This window comes from Triturus cristatus, chromosome 12 (assembly GCF_964204655.1).
Source record: "Triturus cristatus chromosome 12, aTriCri1.1, whole genome shotgun sequence".
Classification (NCBI taxonomy): domain Eukaryota; kingdom Metazoa; phylum Chordata; class Amphibia; order Caudata; family Salamandridae; genus Triturus; species Triturus cristatus.
The window spans coordinates 298344224-298371145 of record NC_140595.1 but is presented as its reverse complement, the minus strand read 5'-3'; the positions used below and the strand labels follow the sequence as shown (position 1 = coordinate 298371145).

The 26922-nt window shown below is 49.9% G+C and overlaps 1 protein-coding gene across 2 annotated transcripts in view; it reads left to right on the top strand.

Moving 5' to 3' along the window:
- The first annotated feature begins 1917 nt into the window (after positions 1-1917).
- MATCAP1 (microtubule associated tyrosine carboxypeptidase 1) overlaps positions 1918-26922 on the top strand; it is a 153189-nt gene continuing 128184 nt past the window's right edge. For both annotated transcript variants that reach the window (XM_085639170.1, XM_085639169.1), the window contains exons 1-2: positions 1918-2010; positions 21864-22522. In XM_085639170.1, the coding sequence (XP_085495296.1) occupies positions 21938-22522 (585 nt within the window). In that variant the 5' untranslated portion in view covers positions 1918-2010; positions 21864-21937. The remainder of the gene's footprint in view (positions 2011-21863; positions 22523-26922) is intronic.

The window sequence follows — 26922 nt, the reverse complement described above, 5'->3', positions numbered from 1 at the left end:
TTTACTCATACTGTAAAAATACAAAAGGCCTTCTACTCTCTCCAATGCACTACTCTATCTCAATCTATAACCAGGGCCACTGGAATTATGTGGCAGGAGAGGGCCACATTATGCAGCATGGTTGATACGTTTTGTGGCACGAAAAGACAAATGAAGTGGCATAAAGCAGCCCATTTTGTAAGTGTTACTTCATTAGTTTGTCATTTTTAAACGTTGTAACACTGTATGGGCCTTGGTTGTATCTCAGTAGGAATTTAATTCCCAAATATAGCAATAAACAACGGAAAGGTAACCAGTCCTGCTTTGCAAAGGGCCTTCCACTGTGCAGCAGCACGTCTCTGCATTCTTAGTAACTATCGAACCGTGTGAGCTAAAATCAATTTTTTGGTTGTTAAAATCTACAAATTGTGCTGCAGATGATGGATTATGTGGCACATGTGGCTAATCTATAACTATGTGAAAATTGCTGCAGTTGCACAATTCCAGTGGCCCTGCTTATACCTCTCTCAATATATCCTCTATCCTGACTCATCCCAAACATCATTGTACTACTATAATCCCATTACTATAATAACTCTTGCTGGACTCTTCCTTTCACTATTTCTCTTTTGACTCATCTCATAGCTTCTTTCACTACTACCATTTCCCAAATTAACATTCTCTAGACCCTTCCCTCATCTAGCCCTCCTTTTACTAATCCCAAACCTCATTTTAATACCATGGTCTCCCAAATAACACTTTCTAGACTTTCCTCCTCTAGCCTTTCTTTATCCTGTTAAATCCAGCTAACAAACTCACATGTCCACCGATCGAATGAACTTATATTTTCCTATACAAGTCAATTTTGGGCCCTAGAGTCGCATGCTTCTCAACGAAAATCGCTTCAACGCCTTATCAGGGATAGTAAGCGCTATATAAGTACAATTACGTTCCCATTCTAAGTACCCTTTTCAGCAATGCAGAAAACGTACTGCTCAAGCCCCCTACTTTTAAAAGGGAAAGATTTATGTCTCAATCCTTCTCAGGCAATGCGGCTAGAATTTGGAACCCGCTTCCTCCAATCCTCCGAACCACCGCCTCTATCGGACTTTCAAAACAGATATTAAATTTCTTCTCTTCCTAAGACACTTCCAGGAATAATTCAACCCTTTTTCATAACCTTCAAGGCCTCTTGGCATTCACTTTAGCTTAACGTTGTAAATATTTATTATTTACCTGTATTAACCTAATTTAGCCACCTTATCTTATTTTTTTTACTTTAATTATGCGGCTTGTATTTGTAACTTGCTACTGTATAAATCTCCTTATGTAAGGTGCTTGGTTCTATTGTAAAGTTTTCTGACTCCTTTGGGTAAAGTCCGCGCTATTTAAAACTGCATTAAATAAATAAATAAATACCCTTGAATACTGGCTTTTTTCGCCTATGAAATACGATACACGAGTCAAAGTTCTCCCAAGGCAGACTTAAAAAAAAAAAAATCTATCTGGGCATAGAGGATCTATTAATGTCATTGTCCACGGACACCGTTCATTAGTGAGACTGTTCTGCAAGATATGAGACTCGCTCTCAAAGGGGGATACTTAAAACGCCGGCTGTCGCACAACAAAGTCCTGAGCCTTCCTCCGCAGTTTTTCCCGCAGTTACAGGACCGCTGAAACACAATCCAGAACGGCGCTCGGTTCACTTTGAGCGAAAGTAGCGTTTCTCTCTGTTATACAGCGCGCCAGTGGGTGACAAGGACCCGCTATGTCATTTGACGCATTGTGACACTAGTTGACTTACACCCATCCTCAGAGAAATGCAATCAGACCGCAACATCACCAGGGCGCATGCGCATTGGGCGGAGAGGCTAAGCTGCGCTGCATTGCCCCTTTAAAAGGCGGGGCTTTTGCAGGGGTTCCGCGGCTTCTGATGTACGGGTAGTAGCCGCGGCTGGGGAATCTGGGAGAGCGTCATGACATCAAAGTGACGTGACGGTGTGCGGCCTTCGCTGCTCGGAGCGAAGAAGGGTAAGTTCGAACGGGGTGAGACTAGTGCTTAGCCGCAAATATTCTGCTGCTTGAAGGCGGCGCAGTGTAATCATTGGGAGGGCGCAGATTAAAACTGTGCATTTAGTTTGGCAAGAAAAACATATAGTTTTTCCAATAGCAGAGAAGAGGTGGCCAGTGCTAGAAATAGGAAAATAATTATTCCGGGGCCCCACAAATTGGAGGTGAAGGCGTGGCATCAGCTAGTGGGCGTAATCCTGAGTGAAATGTGATAGTCAACTTGTATGCGTATTATATATTTTTGAATATTGATGCAAAGAATTTCGCAGCAGGGCAAGTGTTAATGTAAATGTGATCCGACTTACTTTTCCCAAACAGGCTGCATTTGAAAGTAACGTGAGGTTAAATGCAAATGCTGCAGAAAACTTTATGTATCCAGCTAGTGCTGTGGTATTATAACAGTAAGATAGCTCTGATGGTCAGTGCACTTACTCAGGGTCTCATCATGTTGTCTTGTTCACAGTGTTGGCTCATAAAATAACATTGAGAGTTCATGTGCCCACCGTAAAACACAGTATGTATCAGTCAGTCACAGCTTTGTATTTTACATATTTAAGTCAAGAGGTTAAGGCTTGTAGTGCGAAATCCTGGTATGATCTGTAGGTCACGTGGTTCAATGCTTGTATTATAGCTTAGTGAGTTATAAACTGGCATCAAGGAGCTGCATGCAAATTGCAAAGGATAAGTTTAGAATTATACTCCTTTTTCCTCCATTTTTTAAAATTATAATTTTGCTAAACAAGTTACTTTGGGTGTATATATATATATATATATGTATGTTACAGCTTCCAAAATGCAGAGCACTCTCGGGAGGTATTCAATAGTTCTTTATTCAAGCATCATTCATAGAGCAAATGCATTTCAGCGTTTATCCTTCCTCAGTGCTCATCAACGCAGCTCTAAACACATAGCACATTTAAATACAACCACAAATGATTTCATTGGGGAAGCACTTTATCACGGCCAGTGACGAAGGACTACTTGAGTTCATGGTGTAATGCTAAACCTTATGGCTGCCATGTCTGGGTGTGCCCTACAGCCTAATGGTAAATACCACATTATGTTTAAACAGCTGCATTTCCTCTTGGATAAAAAGAAAGTCATGTTTGCCAAATGTCACTTACACGCAGCATGATTAATGGCGTCCTTCGTGAAACCAGCCTCTATGCCTCCTTTTCCATTGCTTGTGCCTTGTTACCATCCCTCGCCGTGCCATAGTTTCAAAAAATGTTAAGCACTCCTGCAGGTAACATTTTTGGCAGCCATAAGGTTTAGCATTACACCATGAACTCCCTAGAGAGCTCCGCATTTTGGAAGCTGTAGTATTTTACGTGATTTCACCCTCACGATGGCGGAGAATAGCACCCGTCGAACAAGAGTTCAGCAGCTGGGTGCTACTTGGAGCATGATATATATATATATATATATGATTATTACCGCAGTTACACATATAGACAGATGCTTCTCACATGCTTAGAGTGCATACATATCTCTGACATTCAAATCTTAAAAAACTCAAAAGCCTGCCCCTAAATCATAGTTTATCCCTTGAGCACTTGTGAAGCGATAAGCTTATTATTTTTGTTTCTTGGAATCAAAGTGTTAGGCTCCAGCTAGTTCCCAGTCAGCAGGAGATTCCGAACAGGAGGAGTGCCGATGGCCCTGTCAATTAGCGACCTAACTTACCGTCCCTTCCTAAAGGTAATATCGACCAAACTGCTACCCTCTCTAACATACGGCAGTGAGGCCTTAAACGGAAAAGATGCAGTTATTATTAACAATGCTACCTCAAAAATTTTTTAAATCCTTTTTCATCTGCCGAATAATGCATCGCAAACTCCAGTAAGGCTGGAATTTGGTCTCAATAACCAGCTGTACGCACGAAAAGGTCATGCAATTAAAGTCTGGAATAGAATAAAAAATGACCAAGAAAATTTAATGTCCCAGTTACTGTGGAAAGAAACTAATGGAAATATTAAATCATCTACCTGGAAATATTTGGAAGCGGCTTTTAAAGAATTTGAGGCTAGGCAGATATGGGCCTCGACCATAACTCAGGAACCATTTAAGAAAGTTATTAATAAAATTACAGATCACTTATCGATAATAAGTGACAAAGCCACCTTTACTAAAAGAAAACCTGTTTGGCCCATCATAAATGGTTTGTCAAAAAAGATGGTACAGCAATACCTGGATACGGCATGGTCGCAGAAAAACAAACACATTTTTATTAAAGCAAGATTTGGCGTACTGCCGGGTTTATCCCATGCACCACCTTGGAACAAGCATTGGCATAGCCAATAGGTCTCGCCTTCGGGACCTTATAAGTGTTTAGCCATGCAACGGTTGATGTTGTAGAACCAAGGATATTGTGCTGCATTACTAAATATTTATAAGGGCCCAAAGGCGAGACCTATTGGCTATGTTTTTCAATAGTGAAGGCAGTAATCCTTGTTATTGGCAGGGTGAATGTGCACACTGAGCAGCATTTGCTGCTGCTTTTGGGCCAGTCCAGACCTGGTTGCATCTTTTTGTTATTATGGTGGGGAGAAGGGTTTACATTACTTATCAGGTGACATTAGTGTCAGATGGTGGCGCTCTGTGTCACATGACACCAAGTACTATAATGTGACCTATCCGTAGCTGCTTCCTGTTGTGTGCTTCATGCGAACTGTAACACCGTGAATCCTGATTTGGTAATCCTAAATACTTGAGCTGCTGTCGCCCTTCATTTCTTTCAACTTTCCCTTTAGATTTATTTATTTCTGAATGGTGAAAATATCTATGACGTTCAGATAAGCCAGAAAAAACCACCACGAACGCCGCAGTTACATGATAGCGATAGTTGGAAACAAAATCTATAGGGGCAGAAAAACTTATTTGGATATAATGACACGCCACCCATGTATACTGTTTATTCTCGCTTCAGATTGGGGGTTCTTCCAATGGACTAGCACTCAAGGCTGTGACAAGGTGTTGTTGCCACATCTGGCCAGTGCCAGATTGACACCAGAACAATAGAAATATCTACCCATGAGGCATTTCTTACATCAGCTAATTAAACACTATAAAGCACTATAGCACGGCCACTAGAATTAAGTGGCATTGAAGAATAGGGCTGACATAATTATGCAGCAAGGAAAGTCGAATATGAAACATAATGTGGTACAATATGTAGCAGTAATATTTCAGTTTTTTGACAGTTTTTCTACTAATAGTGTATGAGCAAAGCCGCACATCATTAGCATCAGTTTAACACCTGAATGCAGCAATCGTCAACTGAAAGCTGACCAGTTAACCCTTGCAGAGGGTTTGCCACTTCGCCGAACCACATATGACCCCTTTTGTTTAGAAAGTGTCTACACTTGTCTATGAATACCCTTGTCTACACTGTGTGCTACAAAGTGTGAAGGGTACAATGGGAGCGGTACACAACACAGAAGGTGTACCTAATGAAGGTAAGAGCTGTGCGTTAGAGGGAGCCAAACCTTGCAAACCTTTAATGCAGTTTCGAGCTTAGCAACAGTTTGTGAAAGGAAGATTCTAGAGTCCTCACTGTGAGCAATGCCGAGCGCGGACTTCGGAGACCCGATCAGTGTTTATTTATTCAACGGTAGCTGCCTTTCATTCAAAAGACTGATCGTGACGGATTGTGCATAGTTTGTACATTACAGTACGTGTCAAGTGTGTGTGTGGTGTGTACACTACAGTACGTGTCAAGTGTGTGCATGGTGTGCACACTACAGAATGTGTCAACAGTGCGCCTATGACTACCGATGTTGTTGACACGTAGTTGTGGAACAGCTGCAGGCTTGCATTTAGAACCGAATTATTGTATTTTTTGGTGGTCGGTGCCCCTCCTCACATGCCTGACATACTCAGATTGCTACTGATCACAGCTGTGAGGAAATGAGGCGCCCTCCCTTGTTCACCTCACAGCACTACGCCTGCTCCTGTAGCATACAACAAAGCGCCAAGAGGAGTAAAGAGGAGCTAGACATCCAAGGGAGTTTTAGTACGCTGAGAAAGCGTGTGGCCTGGGACAGAGGAGCGGTACACATAGGAATTGGTGTGTGGCTTTGGAGGTGTACAGAGCTGCAAGTGAGTGTTACAAAGCTCGGAGGGTGCGCGTCGAAGCACTGCCCTCTGTGGGGTCTGCATGTGAAACAGCTGGGAGACACGATCAGTGTTTATTTATTCAACGGTAGATGCCTTTCATTCAGAAGACTGAGCATGACGGATTGTGCGTAGTTTGTACATTACAGTACGTGTGAAGTGTGCCTCTCGGGTTTAAACAAGCATCGGCATACAAATAGAACATGGTGACCAGTACGGGGTTGTTTGCTCTCCCCCACGCCCCAGTGACACGCCCAGTAGTGACACGCTCTGGAGTGTAAGTACAGGGGCCCCTGTCCCTGCAGGCTGGACTCATTAAGATGTGGCCTAACGGTTAGAGCATATGACCTCGAAGCTGGGTAACCAGGTTCGAGTCTCTGCGGCTCAACCTCTTGTGATTCTGGGCAAATCACTTCATCTCCCCACGCCTAACAAAACATGGATGTGCCCGTCTGGAACAGCTGGTGCTCGTGTAAAGCGCCCTTATACCTCCGGGTTGAGTTTGAGCTCTATAAAACTGGGAGACAAAAAACACGGCTCTGCGGATCTCACACGCCCTCACACGTGCAATCACTGTCACGGGCCTCAGAGATGCTCTCGTGCTCGTGGGGGATGTACTCTCCCCCTCCATATGTAGCCCTCGCTCCGAGAAGATTCACGCGCTTCCTGCTGGTTGGTGAAGAGTGAGACACTAGCTCTCACGTGACAAGTTTGGGATATAGCGCCCACCAAGCGGCTCTCGGGTTTAAACAAGCATCGTCATACAAATAGAACACGGTGACCAGTACGGGGTTGTTTGCTCTACCCCACGCACCAGTGACACCCTCAGGAGTGACACCCTCAGGAGTGACACCCTCAGTAATGACACCCTCAGTAATGACACACCCGGTAGTGATACATCCATGAGTGATGACCTCAGGAGAGACACACAGAACTGACAAACTTAAGAGTGACACACTCTGGAGTGTAAGTACATGGGCCCCTGTCCCTGCAGGCTGGACTCATTAAGATGTGGCCTAACGGTTAGAGCGTACAACCTCGAAGCTGGGTAACCAGGTTCGAGTCTCTGCGGCTCAACCTCTTGTGATTCTGGGCAAATCACTTCATCTCCCCACTCCTAACAAAACCTGGATGTGCCCATCTGGAACAGCTGGTGCAAAGCGCCATGATACCTCCGGGTCGAGTTCGAGCTATATAAAACTGCAAGACAAAAAACACGGCTCTGCGGATCTTACACGCCCTCACACATGCACTCACTGTCACGTGCCTCAGAGGTACTCTCCTGCTCGTGGGGGATGCACTCTCTCCCCTCCATAAGTGCCTCTCTCTCCCAGAAGATTCACGCACTTCCTGCTGGTTGGCGAAGAGTGAGACATAAGCTCTCACGTGACAAGTTTGGGATATAGCGCCCACCAAGCGCCTCTCGGGTTTAAACAAGCATCGGCATACAAATAGAACATGGTGACCAGTACGGGGTTGTTTGCTCTCCCCCACGCCCCAGTGACACTCAGTAGTGACACCCTCAGTAGTGACACCCTCAGTAGTGACACCCTCAGTAATGACACCCTCAGTAATGACACACCCAGTAGTGATTCATCCAGGAGTGATAACCTCAGGAGAGACACACAGGACTGACAAACTTAAGAGTGACACGCCCAGGAGTGACACACTCTGGAGTGAAAGTACATGGGCCCCTGTCCCTGCAGGCTGGACTCCTTAAGATGTGGCCTAACTGTTAGAGCGAATGACCTCGAAGCTGGGTTACCAGGTTCGAGTCTCTGCGGCTTAACCTCTTATGATTCTGGGCAAATCACTTCATCTCCCCACACCTAACAAAACCTGGATGTGCCCGTCTGCAACAGCTGGTGCTCGTGTATAGCGCCATGATACCTCCGGGTTGAGTTCGAGCTATATAAAATTTCAAGACAAAAAACACGGCTCTGCGAATCTCACACGCCCTCACACGTGCACTCACTGTCATGTGCCTCAGAGATACTCTCGTGCTTGTGGGGGATACACTCTCTCCCCTCCATAAGTGCCCCTCGCTCCCATTAGATCCACGCACTTCCTGCTGGTTGGCGAAGAGTGAGACACAAGCTCTCACGTGACAATGTCGGGGTATAGCGCCCACCAAGCGCCTCTTGGGTTTAAGCAAGCATCGGTATACAAACAGAACACGGTGACCAGTACAGGGTTGTTTGCTCTCCCCCACGCCCCAGTGGCACACTCGTCGCTCCAGTGACCTGCAAGAGGCAAACACGGCAGGCTTGAAAAACAAGCGCTCGCCATGACGTTTTTCGTTCATACACTATTCTCTTTTAGAGCCGTCCCAGTTGGACTGGCTCGCCTGACTTCCTTTTGTGCTAAAAGGTTTCTTATCTTTATGGGGCCATGTGTTTGGCCCCATAAAGATAACAAACCTTTTACGCCAGCAGTAAGTCAGGGCAGCCAGTCCAACTGGAACGGCTCTAAAAGAGAAAAGTGTACGTCACTGGAAGCTCTTTTCCAATGGCTGGCCACCGTTTACCATAAACGGTGACGCCAGCCAATGGAAAAGAGGGGCGGGGCTTAAACCCTGCTAGTGAAAGCTACCCTAAATCATTAAATCTCGCCAGCGAGACTGCGCTTGTCTGCGCAGCCTACGCCAGGCGAGACCTAAAAAACTAGAAAATGACACTCTATGTAGGCTGTGTAAATCTGGGGAGGAAAACATTATTCATCTACTGTGTCTCTGTCCTGAATTGAAAAATGAAAGAGTAATTATTTTAAAGAGATTATTTAGGGGGCGTGGCCAAGATGGCGGCGTGAACGGACGCTTTCCCTGCCGGCTCCCGCTCTACTGGGCCCCGGATCCCGGTATAATTGCTGTATCTCCCCCCACACAGCGTGATGCAGTGGCGGCAGCGATACCGGAACATAAGCGGAGGCAGTGATCCCGCTCGGAGCCTTTGGGAAGCTTGAACGGGAGGCGACTCGCCGTTGGAGAGGAGACGCAGGGACGGGACAGAGCATAGAGCCAGCCGGGCAAGAGCGGCCCCGGCCGAGATTCAAAGCGAGAGCCCGGTCTTGCGAGCGGGGTCTCGCAGAACGCAGCGGAGCACGGAGAAGGAGCAGCCCCGTGTGCGGGACTAACCGGACGGAGAGCCACCGATCGCCGAGGGCCGGAGAGCTCCCCCCGCATCAGAAGACTCTGGGAGCGGCGGTGGAAAGGGAGAGCCTACGGGGAGGCCCACGCGGAGACCCAGCGGCGGTTGGCGGAGCCGGGCCCCCGCGACCGAGGGAGAGACGGAGACATAGAGACAACGGTGCGCCAGGACCTAACGTGCGGGGACGCACCGACGGAGCTCACCGGACGGCGGGGGAGGAGGCCCCGCGAGGCACGGAGGTAACGGTTCCGGCTGCTCGACATCGACCCCTGCTGCTAGGAGCGGAGGTGGTCGGACGCCAGATCGAGGGACCTGGGTGAGGCGCGGCGCCCGCAGCGGACGAGGGGGTGCCTGAAGCCCCGAGGGTACGCGCCACGTTTCGGGCTGGCCCAGAGTGGCGGAGAGACAGAGAGCGGTGGCTCAGGCGCGAGGGCCGGAGCAGCAGTGATGGCAGGGGGTCAGCCCCATAGCGTGGTGGCTGGCTCCATAAAGCATCAAGCGAGGGGACACGTGAATCCAGGGGCGCTGCAGACAAGCTTTGACGCGCAAGCACAGCGTATGGCACTCTGCAGGCGGCGATAAGAGGGAGACAGTACACGGAAGAGACCGGAGCATCCCGGGGCTGGAGGAGGCAGCCAGCCTGGGCCCACTGCACGGGGAGCGGTGGCCAGCGGAGGGACAAGAGCGCGGCGGCCAAGAACCCAACTGGGCCAGGAGGTGAGGTGTGGCTTCGCAGAAGGGGGCCCGGCCATAACCTGGGGGCCTGAACGAGACGCGACGGAGCGGACGGAGCGACCGCCTAGGGGCGGAGGAGGGTGACCGAGGGACAGAGGCCTCTACCCAGCCCCACAGCCCTCAACGGGATCAGGCAGTGGCACACGCGCGGCTCCGGGGGCACCAAGGTCGTATCTCTGCCCTCCGGGGAGGCCTGAACCAGCCGCTACACGGCAGCAGACAGCGGAGGGAACCCACACTCGCCCAGGCAAGACTGAGGCGGCACGCAGAGCCCCGGACGGCAGACAGGGCAGGGGCCTGGCACGGTGGACTTGAGGGGCCCAGCATTCCCGGCCTTCGGAGGGAGGCGCGGTAGCCGTTGAGAGTGGTTTGGGCTGGGGGTTCCTCGCAGGGCCGCGGGCGGCCGCGGGCCCCGCGGACAGAAGAGGGGTCCGTCCAGCGGGGGGCCTGGCCTGGTCTCCTCCTCGACATGGCAGGCAGCAGAGGTGGCCGTAAGGGAGAGCGCACACTCCCCGAGCTCCTTGGCAGGACACAACACAGAACCGACAGGGGGCTGCCTTCGCCTGGGACTGCCGGAGGCTCGGGGGGGGGCAACTGACGGAGAGCCCCCGGTCACCAGGTCCTTTATGGAGTCCCTATTTAGTTCTCTCCGGGAGGACTTTCAAACCCTGAAAATGGAAGTGGCGGGAGAAGTACGAGAGCTACGCCGGGAGATGGATGGCCTAGGAGACAGAGTGGCCGCGGTGGAAGATACTAACCAGAAACGGGACGAAGAATTTGAATCCCTACAGCAGGAGGTGCTGCGCCTCCGGGACCAGCAAATTGACCTCCAAGCGCACGCGGAGGATCTTGAAAACAGGTCGCGGAGGAATAACGTCCGGGTCCGAGGTGTGCCATCCAAGGAGGAAGGAGCGGATGTGGCGGGATATGTACGTGACCTGTTTCGAGAGGTGCTGGGCGAAGGAGACGACTTTCCTATCCGCATAGACAGGGTGCATAGGGTGGGCCCCCCCCGGAGAACATCGGCGCCGCCCCCGGACATCCTCGCCTTTCTGCCGGACTTCACGCTTAAGGAACGCATTCTAGCAGAGGCACGGAAGCGGCCATCACTGATCTTCAGGGGACACCCGGTGGCCCTTTACCAGGACTTATCAGTTATCACATTGCAAAAGCGGAAATCTTTTAAAATCACCACGGACTTTCTCAGAGAGCAAGGAACGCCGTATGCATGGGGACACCCCTTCCGGCTCATCTTCAGGTGGAACGGAACTGTGCATCACCTCAGGTCCCTGCAGGAAACGTGCGGAGTCTTGGGCATCACTGCATCGGAAGAGGGCGAAGCACCGCTACAGCGAAGAGGGCGCTCCGGGGGGACTGGCTGGCAGCGAGTCTCCAGGAGACGGTCCCGGGGGCGCTCAGAGAGACCGGACTCGCCCACCATCAGAGCTGGCATGGACAGTGCAGTGATGGAAGTGGCGGAAAACACCGGCGCCCACGTTGTGGCGCTCACTGCATGAATCACTCCGGGGGGAGAACGACTTCGCCATCTTCAACTTGCAGGTTCGGGGCCTGGGGGGGGGGCGGGGGGGGCGGGTGGCTGGACGTCCACTTGATTATCCTATCACTGTCTGGTTGCCAGGGGGACTGGACTTGGACTATGAAGTTGACTGGGACAATGGGGAGTTTAAGTTTGCATTTGGCTAGTTGCCATGGTTGTGTTTTGGGTGGGGGTAGGGGTTGTTTTGGGGTTGGGAACGTCCCGTCCGATGTCGTCCCTGCCCACGCTTGGTCTGTCTTGGCTTGTCCCGCGCAACTGCCCCGCGCGCCCCACCCGCTGATCCCTTGCCCGTTGCACAGCGTTCCTGATCCCCGGGAGGAATGTCGGCCCTAAAGGTAGTGTCCCTTAATGTTAAGGGTCTGAATAACCCTGTGAAGCTCAGAGCGATCTTATCTTTGCTGGAGGGGACGCAGGCGGACATTTGCCTCTTGCAGGAGACCCACTTATTGTCCCGGGATTGCCATAGGCTGCGCTCTGCTAAGTTCCTCACCCAGTTTTTCTCCTCGGCAGCGAACAAGACTGCGGGGGTGGCCATTCTTCTAGCGAGCTCCTTTAGGGGGGAGGTTTTGTATAAGTATGCTGAACAGAAGGGGAGGCTTCTTTCGTATCGCATGCGTTTAGGAGGTATAGCGTTCACGGTCGGCTCCGTTTATAGCCCAAATGACCACCAAGAGCGTTTCTTGGACTCCGTGTTGGTGGACGTCACTGCTTCTCCCGACCGCCATGTCATCCTGGGGGGAGACCTTAATATGGTCTTCGATTCTGCGATGGACAGGTCGGCGCAGCGCTCCCCGCAGACGGGGGAACTGTCCCAGGCTGTGAAAGCCCGGATTGCGGAAATGGACCTACACGACCTTTGGCGCTACATGCACCCCACTGATAGGGACTACTCTTACTTTTCACACGCACACCGAACCTACTCACGGCTGGACTATCTCCTGGTGAGTGGACCGATGCGCGCCGCCGCCACAGCGGCGGACATTGGGGTCCTGACCCTGTCTGACCATGCACCAGTCGCCGGCGTTTTCAAATGGCCGGCGGCCTCTCCCTCTAGGGGGGTATGGCGCCTTCGAGACACCCTTTTACACAAAAGGGCTGTAGTGGAACGCATTGGGGAGGTCATACGGGACTACTTAACTGACAATAGCAACACCGACACTTCACAAGAGACACAGTGGGCGGCATTGAAGGCGGTCCTCCGGGGGGAATTTATTTCCATCTCCTCAGCCGAAAATAGGGAGCGGCGACGGAAAAGGGACGAGCTGACCGTTCAGGTCCGGGAGCTTGAGCAGGTCCACCGCCGCACGGGGGCTCCAAGGGTGTGGAGGCAGTTGAAGGCTGCGAGGAAACTCCTGTCGGCACTGGATCTTGATAGGGCGGAGTATGCCGCCTTGCGCTTGAAGCATGCCTTCTACACTGGGGGGGACAAATGTGGTAAGCTCCTGGCACACCGACTCCGGGTCACGCAGCAGCGTAGCGTCGTGAAGGAACTGGTGGGTACGGACGGGGTGGTCGTTTCTGGGGACGCAGAGGTAGCGGAATCCTTCCGCAGCTTCTACGAGGCGCTGTATGCTGAGGAGCCCTCCTCGCCGCGGGACGCCGAAGACTATTTGGAGTCAGTGGCCCTTCCGGTGCTGGATCCCGCTCAGGCGGACCATCTGGAGCGGGATATCCATGTTGAGGAAGTGATTTCCGCCATAGCGCGGCTGAAGCATGGTAAGGCCCCGGGCCCAGACGGGTACACGTCTCTGTTTTATAAGACTTTTTTCACGACTGTGGCCCCTGTCCTTGCTCGGCTCTTTAATTCCTTCTCCGAACCGGGAGCCATCCCACCGGATCTCCTGAGCGCGACGGTCTCGGTAATCCCGAAACCTGGGAAGGACCGGGCCTTCTGCGGTTCGTATCGACCCATTTCGCTTCTAAATGTCGACCTCAAGTTGTATACGGGGATTCTAGCGTCCAGGCTGGGCCCGCACCTCCCCGGACTGGTGGAGGAGGACCAGGCTGGCTTTGTACCCGGCAGACAGACGGTTGACAATACCAAGCGGGTGACGCATGTTCTGGAGAAGGCCTCGCGGGTCCCGGGGGAGCGGAGGCTGCTGTCCGTTGATGCGGAGAAGGCCTTCGACAGAGTGCATTGGCCGTATCTCGAGCTGGTTCTCAGGAAACTGGGAATCGTTGATAAGTTCCGCACCATGGTATTCAACTGTTATAAGCACCCTTCAGCGTCGGTGCGGGTCAATGGGTGTAGCTCCGGTGGATTTGCTATCGAACGCGGCACGAGGCAGGGCTGCCCCCTCTCGCCGCTTCTGTTTGCCCTCTACATGGAGCCGTTTGCTCAGAGGATTCGCAACAACCCGGATGCTATTGGGGTCCAGATGGGCCAGTATGTCCACACGGTTAGCCTCTATGCGGACGATGTCCTGTTGACCTTGGACGACCCTAGGAGGTCGCTACCTGCATGCATCCAGGAACTGGACGCCTTTGCACGTGTGGCCGGCTTCAAAATGAATATGAGCAAGTCGGTGGCGTTAGATGTGTCCCTGGTTGCAGATACCAGGAGGGACCTTCTGCGACTCTTCCCCATGCAGTGGTCCTCGTCCACGGTGCCATACCTGGGGATTCTGTTGGCGCCCACATTACCGGAGATGGTTGCGGCCAATTATACCTCCCTCAGCAGGAAGATCAAGGAGGAGCTTGGCCACTGGAGCAAGGGCCTACTGTCCTGGCTGGGGCGAATCGCGGCGGTTAAGATGACGGTGTTGCCCCAGATACTGTATCTTTTTCGGGCCCTACCTCTCCAGCCCCCGGTGGGCTAGATACGACACACGCAGGCTGACATCTCCCGCTTTGTCTGGCAGGGCCGCAAGCCGCGGATGAAGAGGGTCCTCTCCACGCTTGCTCCGGAGGCAGGGGGTCTCGGTGTCCCGGACCTCCGTAAGTACTTTCAGGCGGCGCAGCTGCGATATCTGGTGGAGTGGAGCAGGTGGGAGTCCGACAAACACTGGCTTTTTCAAGACCAGGCAGTGGCGGGCCGCACCTTACAAGAGGTTCCATTCTTGCGCCGCGCGCATCGCCCCCCTAACCTTTACGCCTCTTTTGTTACGCGGGTCCCCCTGAGGGTGTGGGATGCAGTCTGCGGGGTTCGGGGCCTTACCACCTTCCCTTCGCCGTTCACACCCATAGTGGGTAACCCGGACTTCTCCCCAGGGATGGAGCCGGGAGTTTTCTCCCATTGGGTGCATGCGGGCTGCAGAATGCTCTTCCAGATCTATGGACCGGAGGGCGTGATTCCTTTTCAGCAACTTCGGCGGGAATTCGGCCTGACGGAGCTGGACAGATTGCGCTACATGCAGGTTCGGCATTGGGCCCTCCAGCCCCAGGTGCGTGACGCCGCTGCTCGTCAAATTACACCGTACGAGAGGTGGTTGGTTACCCGGACCTCCGATGCTAAGCTAATTACCGATTTGTACAAGTACCTACAACCCCCGCCGTTTCACTATTATAACCCAGGGAGGGAGCGCTGGCACAGAGAATTGGGTAGGACACTCAGCCACAAGGAATGGGACAAAATTGCGTATCGGGCGCGGCACTCTGCATTTCATACGGGCCTTACGGAGACCTTTACCAAGGTGTCCACTTATTGGTACTACACCCCGGAGAGACTGTATGAAATGCATAGAAACACTGACAGGGGGTGCTGGCGGGGCTGCGGGCAGGAGGGTACCCTCTCACACATTCTTTGGGATTGCCCCGTGCTGACCGCTTATTGGAAGGAAGTTTTGGACGAGGTGGATAAGCACTTTGAGATAGAGCTGCCGCGCTTTCCGGCGTATGTTTTGCTGGGCCTCCCCAATGACCTAATGTACCCACTGAAGACCCGCAGGGGTAGGCAGATCGCGATTGCGCTGGGGTCTGCGGTCCAGAACGTCCTTACCCACTGGCGCACCACCACTGTTCCCTCCATTACGGGTTGGTTGCATAGGCTCTGGCATGTGCTGGGAATGGAGAAGTTGTCGCTTATGGTGGCGGGGGAGATAGACCAATTTGAAGAGCTGTGGCAACCCTTCCTAGCGCTGTTGTCCGCCGAATTCCGGGAGCTCACCTGCTCGAGGTATCTTAGGCTTCTTAGGCTGACGCCACCGATGATCCCGGCGGATTAGACTAAATGTGAGACGGGGTCCTTGGGGGGGGGGGGTGCGGGCTTTCTGGGGCGGACAGATCTGGTGCGGAGCCATCGGACGGGGGAGTTGGGGTATTGTTTCTTTCCCTTTTTCTTTACTGGGGGGATGGGTGACGGGGGGGGGGGTTGGATTGTGCTTTGTTGAGTTGCTACTGGCTTTCATTGCTCAGATTTGGGGTGTTGGATATGCACGCAGGGGTTCAACAGATTGCGTTTTTTGCCTTTCATTTATTGTGCTTTTCCTCTGGACCACCGAACTACCCTTCGCCAACGCTCCTGAGCTGCACCTTTTTCCTTTATTGTATTGTATGTAACCCTGCCCTCCTATCCCCCTTCCCCATGTTTTGGTTTTGTCTCAATAAAAATGCTTTAAACCTAAAGAGATTATTTAACCAAAGAGGGATAAGGACATGCAGACAGGCATTGATTCGATGTCTTTCCTCAGATGATTATTATTATTATTATAGAGGCTTTTGTAACGCGCTCTGCTACTAAATAGTATAGTATCCTGGCGCGGAGAGAAAAGGAAGGGGGCAGATCACAGTAAATGCAAAAGAGGGACAGCCATTAGGCGTTGGTGTTAAAGAGGTAGGTTTTTAGGCCTTTCCTAAATGCCATGATGGAAGGGGCTGATCTCAGTTGCAGGGGGAGGGCATTCCAAGCTCTCGCTGCTCTAACAGAAATGGATTGTCCACCAAGCCTACTATATTTGAACTTTGGTACAGTCATTTGATGAAGATTGATTGATCTGAGAGGGCGGTTGGGGACATAAAGGGAAAATCTTTTTCTCAAATAGGTAGGGCCTGTTAGGTGGAGTGCACGGTATGCTAGCACAAGGATCTTGAATAAGATCCTTTGAGCCACTGGAAGCCAGTGAAGGTCTCGGAGAGGTTGGCGGACGCTAGATCTTCTGGGGATGTTGAACAGCAGCCGGACCGCAGCATTTTGGATGACTTGGAGGCGGTGGATCAGATAGGCTGGGAGTCCGCAGTAGAGACCATTCGCATAATCCAATCTGGATAATATCAGAGCGCGAATGACCGTCTCCTTAGCTGCTCGCGGAAGCAAAGGAAGGAATCTGCGTAGAGTTTTGAGAGTAGAGAAGCAGATTCCGGTGGGTTTTTTCAGGTGATCTTCAAATCTTAGATTATTGCTAAACCAGATTCCTAGGTTTTTTGCAGGTCCACCTGTGGATTTGGGGCTGGGAAAATCGGTGGGCCAGAGAGAATCATAGAAATTATCTGGGAAGGAGCCGTACAGCAGAATTTCCGATTTGCTCTCATTACACTTGAGTTGAGCCAAGGCCAGCCAGCGGAAGACCGATGATAAGCAGAATTGGACTCTCGTCGTGTCCAGGTTGTTTTTGGGCCATGTAAACAAGAGACATCCAACGGAGCCATACATCTGAACCGGGGGCAACCCCCGGTTCAGATGTATGGCTCCGTTGGATGGCGGCAACGACGAAAAGAAGTAGCTACCAGTCTCTGATGCCAGAGGAATATTTAAAGCCCGACCACGCTAAATAAAGGGAACAAACGAACGCCATACTATTCGACTAGTCGAAATCGTAGGCTCCAGGCACCAGCTGAATGAAACATCCTTTGGATTTAAAGCAGGCTGAGACCATACGTGCATAGATATTCATAAGAATACATTGGTCCTGATGAGAACCTCATAATGTCAGAGGTTTGAAACGCGTAGACCAGTCGACCAGTCGGTCCTTTACACACTCCATATAAAAAGCCTTGCCCTTGATGTTTTCTTTGGGTTTAAAGTGTTTATTAAGAAATTAATTGTCTTAAAAAGTCCAACACGGATAAATTATCTGTGTTCAATAAGGAGTAGTTGTTGAAGGACCTTTCAGTTTAGTAGAGTATGAGTCAGTTTTTTGGTATGAATGGATTGGCCAAGTATGGTAGATGATTGAATGTTTAAATTGTCCAGGGTGCGGTTAATGTATTGTATTGTCATTCATATTGTATATATATGTTTGTATTAGGGACGTTTGTCTTTATCACACAATAAAATAATGCGTAATTAATAAATAAAAAACTTTTTGAAGAATAGGCAATTCTTAAAGCCCCATCTTTTGTGTTTCAATTCATGAAAGTTTTCCAAAAATAGTTTGTTATTCAAATCTAATCCAGGTAGGACTAGGTGTTTTGTTCTTTAGTCTCTGTACTGAAAGCAGCTCTAAAGCCTGATTGCGCAGGGTGGAGAGCTTGAGAGTTTTCTACGAATCGGTCCAGCTGTGAAAATGCAACTTTTTCGCATATCTTTGTTAGAGCTGGCAGTAAAGAAATGGGTTGGAAATTAGCGGGAGTTTTTGGATCTAGGCCATTTTTCTTAAGGAGTGGTAGCAGTTTTGCCTGTTTCCAGCAAGCTGGCACTGTGGCGCTGGAAAAAGAGAGGTTCACAATATGTGTCACCTCTTGGCCGACTGTGTTAGCCAGGCCCGCAAGGACTCTGGCTGGGCAGGGGTCCGCAGGGGAACCCGATTTTAAGGTAGCCAGAATTTTCACGACCTCGGTTGTATTCACTGGAGTGAAGAGGGCAAACTGATCCGTAAAAGCGGGCATAGTGGAGATAGGAGTAGTCATGGAGGATGGAAAATTGTTGCATACGGTAAGTAGATCATCTTGGATTTTAACAATTTTTTCCACAAAAAACACAGAGAGTTCCTCACACCATTTTGCCGATGAGGCTAGAAGAGGGTGAGCGGCGCTAGGAGAGACAAAGCTTTTGACAACAGCAAAGATTTCTGCGCTGTTGTTATTGGCCTTGGAAATACGCCCTTCATAGTATGAGCTTTTTGCCACTCTAATTGCAGCATAATACTTCTTTTGAGCTGTTCTGAGTTCTTTCTTGGCCTCAGGGAGGTATGCTTGTCTCCAACGTCTTTCGAGTTTTTTGCAGCCTGATTTAAGATCGCGGAGGGTGTTGGAGAACCAGGGTTTAGAGGGGGAGGAGCGAACTCTACAGACGCGACCTAGTTTGGTGGAAAGAGCAACCCCTTCTTCAATCCATGAATTGAATAAGCTCACTGCTGGTTCAATTTCTGAAGGCAGTGAGGGGCGAGAGGTATCGAGATGATCACAGAGCAAAGCTAAATTAATTTTCTGTGTATGAGCCTCAGCATGGTTGGTCTCAGCAGGGCGGGACAAGGGCCAGGAGAATCTTATTAGCATGTGATCAGACCAGTTTAAAATATCAGGTTCAGACATATTAATGTTGAAGTTGGTACATACTAAGTCAAGGGCATGACCTCCTGAGTGGGTGGGAGCCTTGATCCACTGTTTCAGTTGGGCCATTGCAAACGCCTCGTTTAGCCGAACTGTGTCAGATAGATCAAGCTGGTCCACATGGATATTAAAATCCCCCAGAAGGAGATATGTGGGGTATTTCAGGGCGCGTGGGACTATCATGTCTTCTAATGCCTCAAGAAATTTACCTGCGTGGCCAGGTGGTCGGTATACCAGAGATCCACCTAAAGTAAAATGAGCCCCTAAGGTGAGAGAAAAATGGAGTACCTCAGCATCAATGGATGGGCCCATAGGGTCTAGAGAAAAGGTCCATTTATCACGAAAAATGGCTGCTACGCCGCCTCCTCTGCCTAGGGGGCGGTCTTGTCTGATAATTTTAATAATTTTAATGATGTACTCATGAACTCTACTTTGGAAGAAAATTTAATATAAGTATGGAAAAAACTCGAAGAGCAAGAAACAGGACACTAAGAACGACTATATTTTCTTTTTAAAGTCTTAAATGTATGAATTTTATCGTAAACACTGAAAGATGTATTGAATTTTAAGGATTTGTTACTATTTAAAGTGTATATAATGGATTATTGTATGAATTTGTTTTATTGTAAGATTTTAATTAATCAAACAATAAAGATATCTTATCTATCTACCCTGTCAGTGGTGCATTTGTTTCGGGCCCAGCTGGCACAGGCATTTAGAGGCTTCTGCCAGTCCCTGAATGTTGATCAGTTGAATTCAAAGCACACAAGGTGCCAGCGCTGCTGAGTGTGACCCGTTGCACCAGGGAAAAGTCAGCGCATTTCACTGTGGCTGGCCAGGGTCCCAGATCTGGCACAATGATGGCTGCTGGATCAAGGATCCAGATGAATCCCCATTATTTCCAGCACTAATAGCAGCTAGGGTTGGATCCTTTTTCTGTGCATGAGCAAAAGAGAAGGTGCTAATTGCACACACGGGAAAAGGGTTTAATGATTGTGTACGTGAAACAAAATTGCTACTAAATAGCTCATCATTTGGTTTGTCAATTGCTCACCACAATACTTTTAAACTTTACGTTCCAAGACAAGCAAAGAACACCGTTCTCATCTTTCACATATGACACGAAAATAATTCGTTTATATAGCTCTTTGCAATACAACAACCTTCAGATGAAGCTCTCCCTCATAGTATATCACGTTCTCTGTCCAATAGCATGCTTTGTTGCCTCTTAAGGAGTAATAAGCGCTACACAATTACAATGACTCTAACTCTCAAAGTGAGGTAGATGCATGGAGCCTTACACATTTAAAGCATGGGGGCTAATTCGTCTACAAAAAGCTGCAATTGCGCATCCCGAGGTGGAGTACGACTATCTTCTGTAGAAGTAACATGTATTGCATGGAAGAGTATGTTCACTGTACCACAGGGCTGCGGCTAATTAGGGACATTTGCAGAAAGGGAGGTGCTAATTTTGGAGCAGATTTTTAATTACTTAGCCGGGATGCAGATGGTTGACAGAAAGTTTAGCTCCTTGTCCTCACAATCAATGAAGGGCATACCCATTTGGTGGTGGGGGTGAGGTGATCTGGCTGTGGGGAAAATGCAAGGGGACTAAGAATGAAAAGTGATTACAGGCAAGTGTATGCATTTCCCTCACCCTCGAGGAATGAGGAGAATCAATTGAGTTATTTGAGGGTTTCTTGGTTCTTGGCTCATGACCTCCGAGGCAACAGGGTGAAGCAGTGACTGGCATAGCACTTACAAAGGAAGAAGTGGGAGCAGGCCTGGCTATACACATTGCATGAATGCAATACTTCTATAGCCACTGCGCTGAGAAAAAGAAAGGGTAAGTAAATGCGCAAGTGATAACTGTGTACAGTGTCACTGGGGGCTATTTAGTTCGCTCCTACCTTGGGGTGGGCTCTAATGCAACTTACTGGCATGCATTTTGGGCATTTGAAGAAAATAGTGGCTTCTTATGAGGCTAGACAAAGTTGTTGGACTGGAGGAGATCCTTACCGTGGCAGATGAAATAAGGGGAAACTGTTGCATAAGGGGTTCTGATAATGGTGCATCATGCTTGGCCGTACCCCCAAAAGAAAAGGCAGCATGGGGGAATTGAATGGCCAGAGACAGTAAGGCTGGCAACCTTAGAATATAGCTAATACGTCTTTGTTCTAAGAGCAGACAGTAATCCAGAAGTAAGTACAGATGCAGCTGAACAATCTGAAAAACAGTGACCCTCCAAATAATGCGGTGGGTAAATACATCAGTGTATCACTTGGATAACCTGGCTCCCTAGCCCCACACCCTCCAAGGGTACTAAGGTAATGTGTTCCCTCTGACCTCCTTGGTGAATCAGAAGTAAACTGCAAAGTTCTTGCAGTCTTTGCATGATAGACGGAGGAATGCAACTCAGATTTTCAGGGCCACGTGCACAGTGGTACACACTCAGTGAGGATGGTAGTGGGCTCCGAGCTTGCCAGGTGGAATGGTGCAGTGGCTGTTATCCTGTTTGAGTCCCTGGGAGGGCTGTCTGCTCCAGGCAGTCTTTAGACATGGTAGGACTCAAAGCTTACAGAGGATCAGCACAAGAACAGTTTAACCTCTGGATGAATAACTGAAATTGCATGCAAAGCAGTCTACTGGGTTTTTAATGCTATCCTCCCCAAGGTGACATCCTGCACTAGGTAAAGCTTACTGTATTCAGGATCTAGTTTTATGGGTATATGCAAGCTGTTGTGTGTTGCGGGTAAGACTGTAAGGACTTGCTGTTCTAACTTGTAGAGGTTTTGCCCTATCCTCCTTTTCACCATGCCTTTCTGTCTTGCTAGGTGACGCAGGGATTTGGCACACTGGATTGCTGCACCTTTATTTGGCGCTGTCAGCAAATTCCCCATCGGGGACGATGGTGCTGGGTTCAGTTTCCCAGACACACAGAAGGACTCCAAGCATGCCGAGCTTGGCCTCTGGCTCGATCCGAGAGGCAGTGGGGAAGAAAAGACCAGAGCAGTGTGGACTTCGACTGCATAGCTCTCTTGCCCCCATACCCCCCTTGCGCCCCACCTCCTCTTCTGCACCTCCCAACAGAGCAAAAACACCAGCTAAGGCCAACTGCACAAAATCACCATCACTGAAGTCAGAGGTCTGGAAGCCCCCAGGTTGTCCTGGGTACATGGGACACTGCACATGGATGCGCCGCAGTGAGAGCTCCTGCACTGTCAACACCAGCAGCAGTGGTGGAGGCGGCAGTGGGAGGATGTGTACTACCACCCCTGTTCCACCTATCTCTAAATCCAACAGTCGGGAGGTTTGCAATGTCACGAAGAGCCCTTGCCTTTTGGTGGCCTTGAGACCAACAAATGTGGACCAGGAGAGAGACAAATTCTTCCAATCTAACTACACTTATAATCCTCAATTCCAGTATCAAGAACCAATCCCAACAGGAGTACTGGCAAAGTACAGCCATGCATCAGAGAAGTTCATAATTCAGGTAATGATGATGAGCTCCTCCCAGCTGACTGTACACAAGGAATAGTTTAACAGCATATTTTCAGGGGTTAGTTTGCAGAATAATGCACTTTAATTCAGCTATGAAGAAACTCACGGGTACTCCTTTGTCTGCTTCAAGTGAACAGTATACACCTCCCTCCTCATTCAGTGTGTGATTACATCAGTTCACTTTCAGGCTGTAGGTCTTGGCCAAGCAGGGCCTCTGATCATGACCAGAAATACCAGTTCTAGCTCTCATGTTTTGTAGTAGGCTGTGCTGGATGGGTTGGAAGCTATTTCTAAAAGGAAAAGAAGCTTGCTCATAGTGTTGGAATCTAGTTTGGAGACGTTGATTGTGTGGTTCTATATTTGGGAAGTGGGAGACGTTCTCCAGTTGGCTGTAAGAGCCTTTGTCTTATGGGTTTTACTTGCATTTGCCTGCTCTCTGAACCCTCCTTTCGTTTAGCTGGCGTTGTCTTGTGCCACTAAAAAAGGAGCAGCTCTATGAGTGCAGTATCACACCAGTATTCAGTGTGTTGATGCAGGCATGTTGTTTTTGCTAGTCGTTTCTGAGTCCATGTAGTTGAGTACTGTTGTGAGTGACTGATCTTTGTGGGGAAGGTAGTACTTGGGGCGGAAAAATCTTATCTTAGTGTATATATAAGAGATTGAATGAGTGTGGGGCACAGCAGCATAATTATGATTAAATGTAGAAAAAAGAATCACATTTCTAGCACGTGCTTCCCTCATCACTAACCTGTCCTTAGCCTTAACAGGGCTTGAGTCGAGGGTAGATGCCAATTTACCAACTATTTTTGGAGGGTAGACACAGTCTACCATGCCAATAGGTTGGGCCCCATGGAGATATGCTGAAGTTGTCCTGGGACACCTTCAGCAGCACCTGCACTTTGTCTGCTTTTGTTCTGAGCAGCAAAATGCAGGCGGGGAAGGAGCTTATCAGATTCCAGCTTCGCCCATAACTAAAGCCAAAGTTAACGGGCCATCAACCCTCTTTTTGTTGGAGTATCCTGGCTGGCAGCTGTCAGGAGCCTCATACCTAGAAGCAGTGGAGGGAAAACAAAGGCTCACATCTTATAACTGCACAGGTACTTAACAGATAAATGTTTTTGACTTTGTTCACTCTCTGTATGTAAGAGATATGCAAACACTGTAAGAATGTCAGATGTGTTGGTCTCCCCAATATTTACACACAAAAAACTATTTAAATAGCAGTATTTTGTTTTATTTGTTTTAGAGCACTTTAGCACTATTCATCCCAGCTATCATCTGCTGTTTGGGTTTTCCAAAGTATTGTGTGACTGAAATAAATGGAGAGATTCATTATTGTGTTTTTATTTTAGGATAGGAAGTTTATATTTTTTTCTTTTTTAATGAAATATATTTATAAGAAAATGAGAATGAAGTATTGTAATTGTTTTCTTTGAGAAGTCCTATTGAACTAGTTACTTGACAGCATCAAATTGTGAGCACTGACCTAAGATCAGAAAGTGGGTCTCTGCAACTCCAACCCCGAAACGTGAAAGAATAGGATGTCCCATGGCAAAAGACATACAACTGAAAAGGGTCAGAGAGCATGCTATTTGTGGGCTTCTATAATTGACATGTTAAAATTTCTGTAAAAGAAGAAAAGGAAATTGCGGTTTCTTTTTTTTTTTTTTGAAACCGTTTATTACAGAATCCAAAAAATATACAAAGATGGGCCTACAACCTTCAGGCCGGCCGCTAGCAAACAGAAGGAGCATGTGATACAAACAATAGCACGCATGCTGCGGCAGAGGGAAATTCACAGGAGTTGGAAGAAGCGTTGGCAGCCACACAGAACGGTTTCTTTTTAATATAAATAACAACACAAAACAAATCCACAAGGCAACCCACAATCGAAGACAGCAGCATGTGCTCCCCTAAGAGGGGGACCCCACCAATCCATAGGAGTATCAAGAGGGGGAAAAGACCAGGACGGGGACTAATTAGACTCATTGCCCAGAACCGGGAGGACAAACTGGCTAGGGAGACGGGGCCGGTGACGGGTCGGGCAACACCGGCGGGATACAGATTCCCCCACGGTAGGCGTTCCAGGGGCCCCACACTTTCACCCACGTACCAGGCTTACCTCTCGCAACATACACCACCTTTTCCCGAAACATGCACCAATCCATGTTATCCTTCCACGCCGAGACAGTCGGCGACCTCTGGGAACCCCACAGTTGAGCAATGTCACGTTTGGCCACCATGTATCCCAGAGTCACCCACCACGTCTGCGGCACCGAATAATCGGTTGGCTCCCACACATTCAAAAGACATCTCCTCGGGCAGCAGCGGCACACGCGTGACTGCACGCAAAACCTCATGCACACCACGCCAGAATCGCGCCACCTCCGGGCATTCCCACAAAATATGGAGAAAGGTCCCCAAAGAACAACACCCACGCTTACACAACCCATCCACAGCATAGCCCATACGCATCAGCCTCGGCCCCGTAACATAGACCCTATGGAGTATCTTGAGCTGGACGAAGCGAAGGCGGGCCGGTATGGCCACCTCTTTCGGGGAGGCCACCGCAGACACCCAGTCCTCGTCATCCAGCTCCAATCCATCAGCAACCCATGCCTCCCGAAGGCCAGTCAGCAGTCCCGAACGGTCATTAATAAGTTTTTTATAAATTAACGAAATCGTGCCGTCCGGGACGTGCCCATCCAGCACTCTATCTTCCAGAGGGTAGTACTCCGGGATGGAGGCGACGTCCGGAAAGACGGTGCACAACGCGTGACGAATCTGCAGATATCGAAAATACTCCCTATCCTGCAGCTGGAATTCTGTCTGGAGCACATCGAACGTCTTGAATCCCCCCCTCGTCCAGAGATCGCCCACACGGCTAATGCCTATCATGTCCCACTTCTCAAAACCCTTCGAGGTCCACAGGGAGCCCAGCCGCTCAGATGCGTATAGTGGCGTCGCCCGGGTCAAGCGATCCTTCCACCCCATCGCCGCGTTAGCCGCATGCCACACTCGTACCATGACCCGCGTGGGGCCAGTCAGACGCGCGTCGAGCGAGGTGGAGTAAAGCGCCCGATTATAATCACCACCCGGCAGTAACATTTTATCCATTTCGAAGGCAGGGTTTAGAGCGGGCCCGTACAGGCCGTGATTGATCGCAGCCAGCTGGGAGGCCCAATAATATCGCTTGATATCCGGGAGGGCAACCCCCCCATCGTACCAAGGGAGCGTCAGCTTCGCAAGGGCGATACGCGGTCTACCCTCCCAAAACAGTCGGCGCTGCAGACTCTCCACCTCATGAAAGTATCGCGCCGGGACGACGTCCATTGTGTTCTGTAAAGCATACAGGAAACGCGGCAGCGACATCATCTTAAACAATGCCGCCCGGCCGAGCGGCGAGAGCGGCAAACGCCTCCAACGCGCGACGTCCTCCTTCAGGCGATGGAGGGGGGGAAGCAAATTCTGACTATAGCGGGCCTCCGCGTCCAGAGAAATGAAGACACCCAGGTACCTAAAGCCCCGCGGGGCGATCTGGATAGGACAACCCCGCGGAAGGATCGGATCCTCCCCAGAGAGAACATATACACACGATTTAGCCCAGTTGATGACAAGGCCGGAGTTGAGGCCAAATAAGTGCAATACATCAACCAGTACTATCAGTGATTTACGTGGGGAAGCCAGGTACAAAAGAATGTCGTCAGCGTATAGAGATACGCGGTCCTCATACTCAGGGGTCCAGCGGAGACCACGGATAGAAGGATGCCACCGCAGCCACTCCGCCAGGGGCTCCAAAGCAAGCGCAAAAAGGAGCGGCGATAACGGGCAGCCATGCCGCGTGCCCCTGCCCAGCTCGAACGGAGCCGACACTCTACCGTTCACAACCACCTGCGCCAGCGGCCCAGAATATAGCAATTTTACCCAACCGATGAATCCTGGGCCAAACCCAAACTTGGCGAGTGTCTCCCAAATATATGGCCACTCAAGTGTATCAAACGCCATAGTGGCGTCCAAGGACGCCAAAATGGCCGGCTCCCGTATGAACGGGACACGTGCAAGCACCCCATGCAGACGCCGCAGGTTAAGCGCAGAATTGCGATGAGGGATAAAGCCGGACTGATCCTGGTGAATCAAGTCGCACACCACGCCAACCAGCCGATTAGCCAACACCTTTGGCGAGGATTTTGGGCTCCGCATTCAACAGCGAAATTGGCCGATAGGATGTGACCCTGTCCCGTGGTCTCCCCTCCTTATGAATAACCACGATAGTGGCCAGACGCTGGTCAGGCGGGAGGGAACCCGCCGAGTGAGCCTCGAGAAACATAGCACGGAGATGCGGCGCCAGCATATCCGGTCGCAGCTTGTACAACTCAATGGGGAGACCATTAG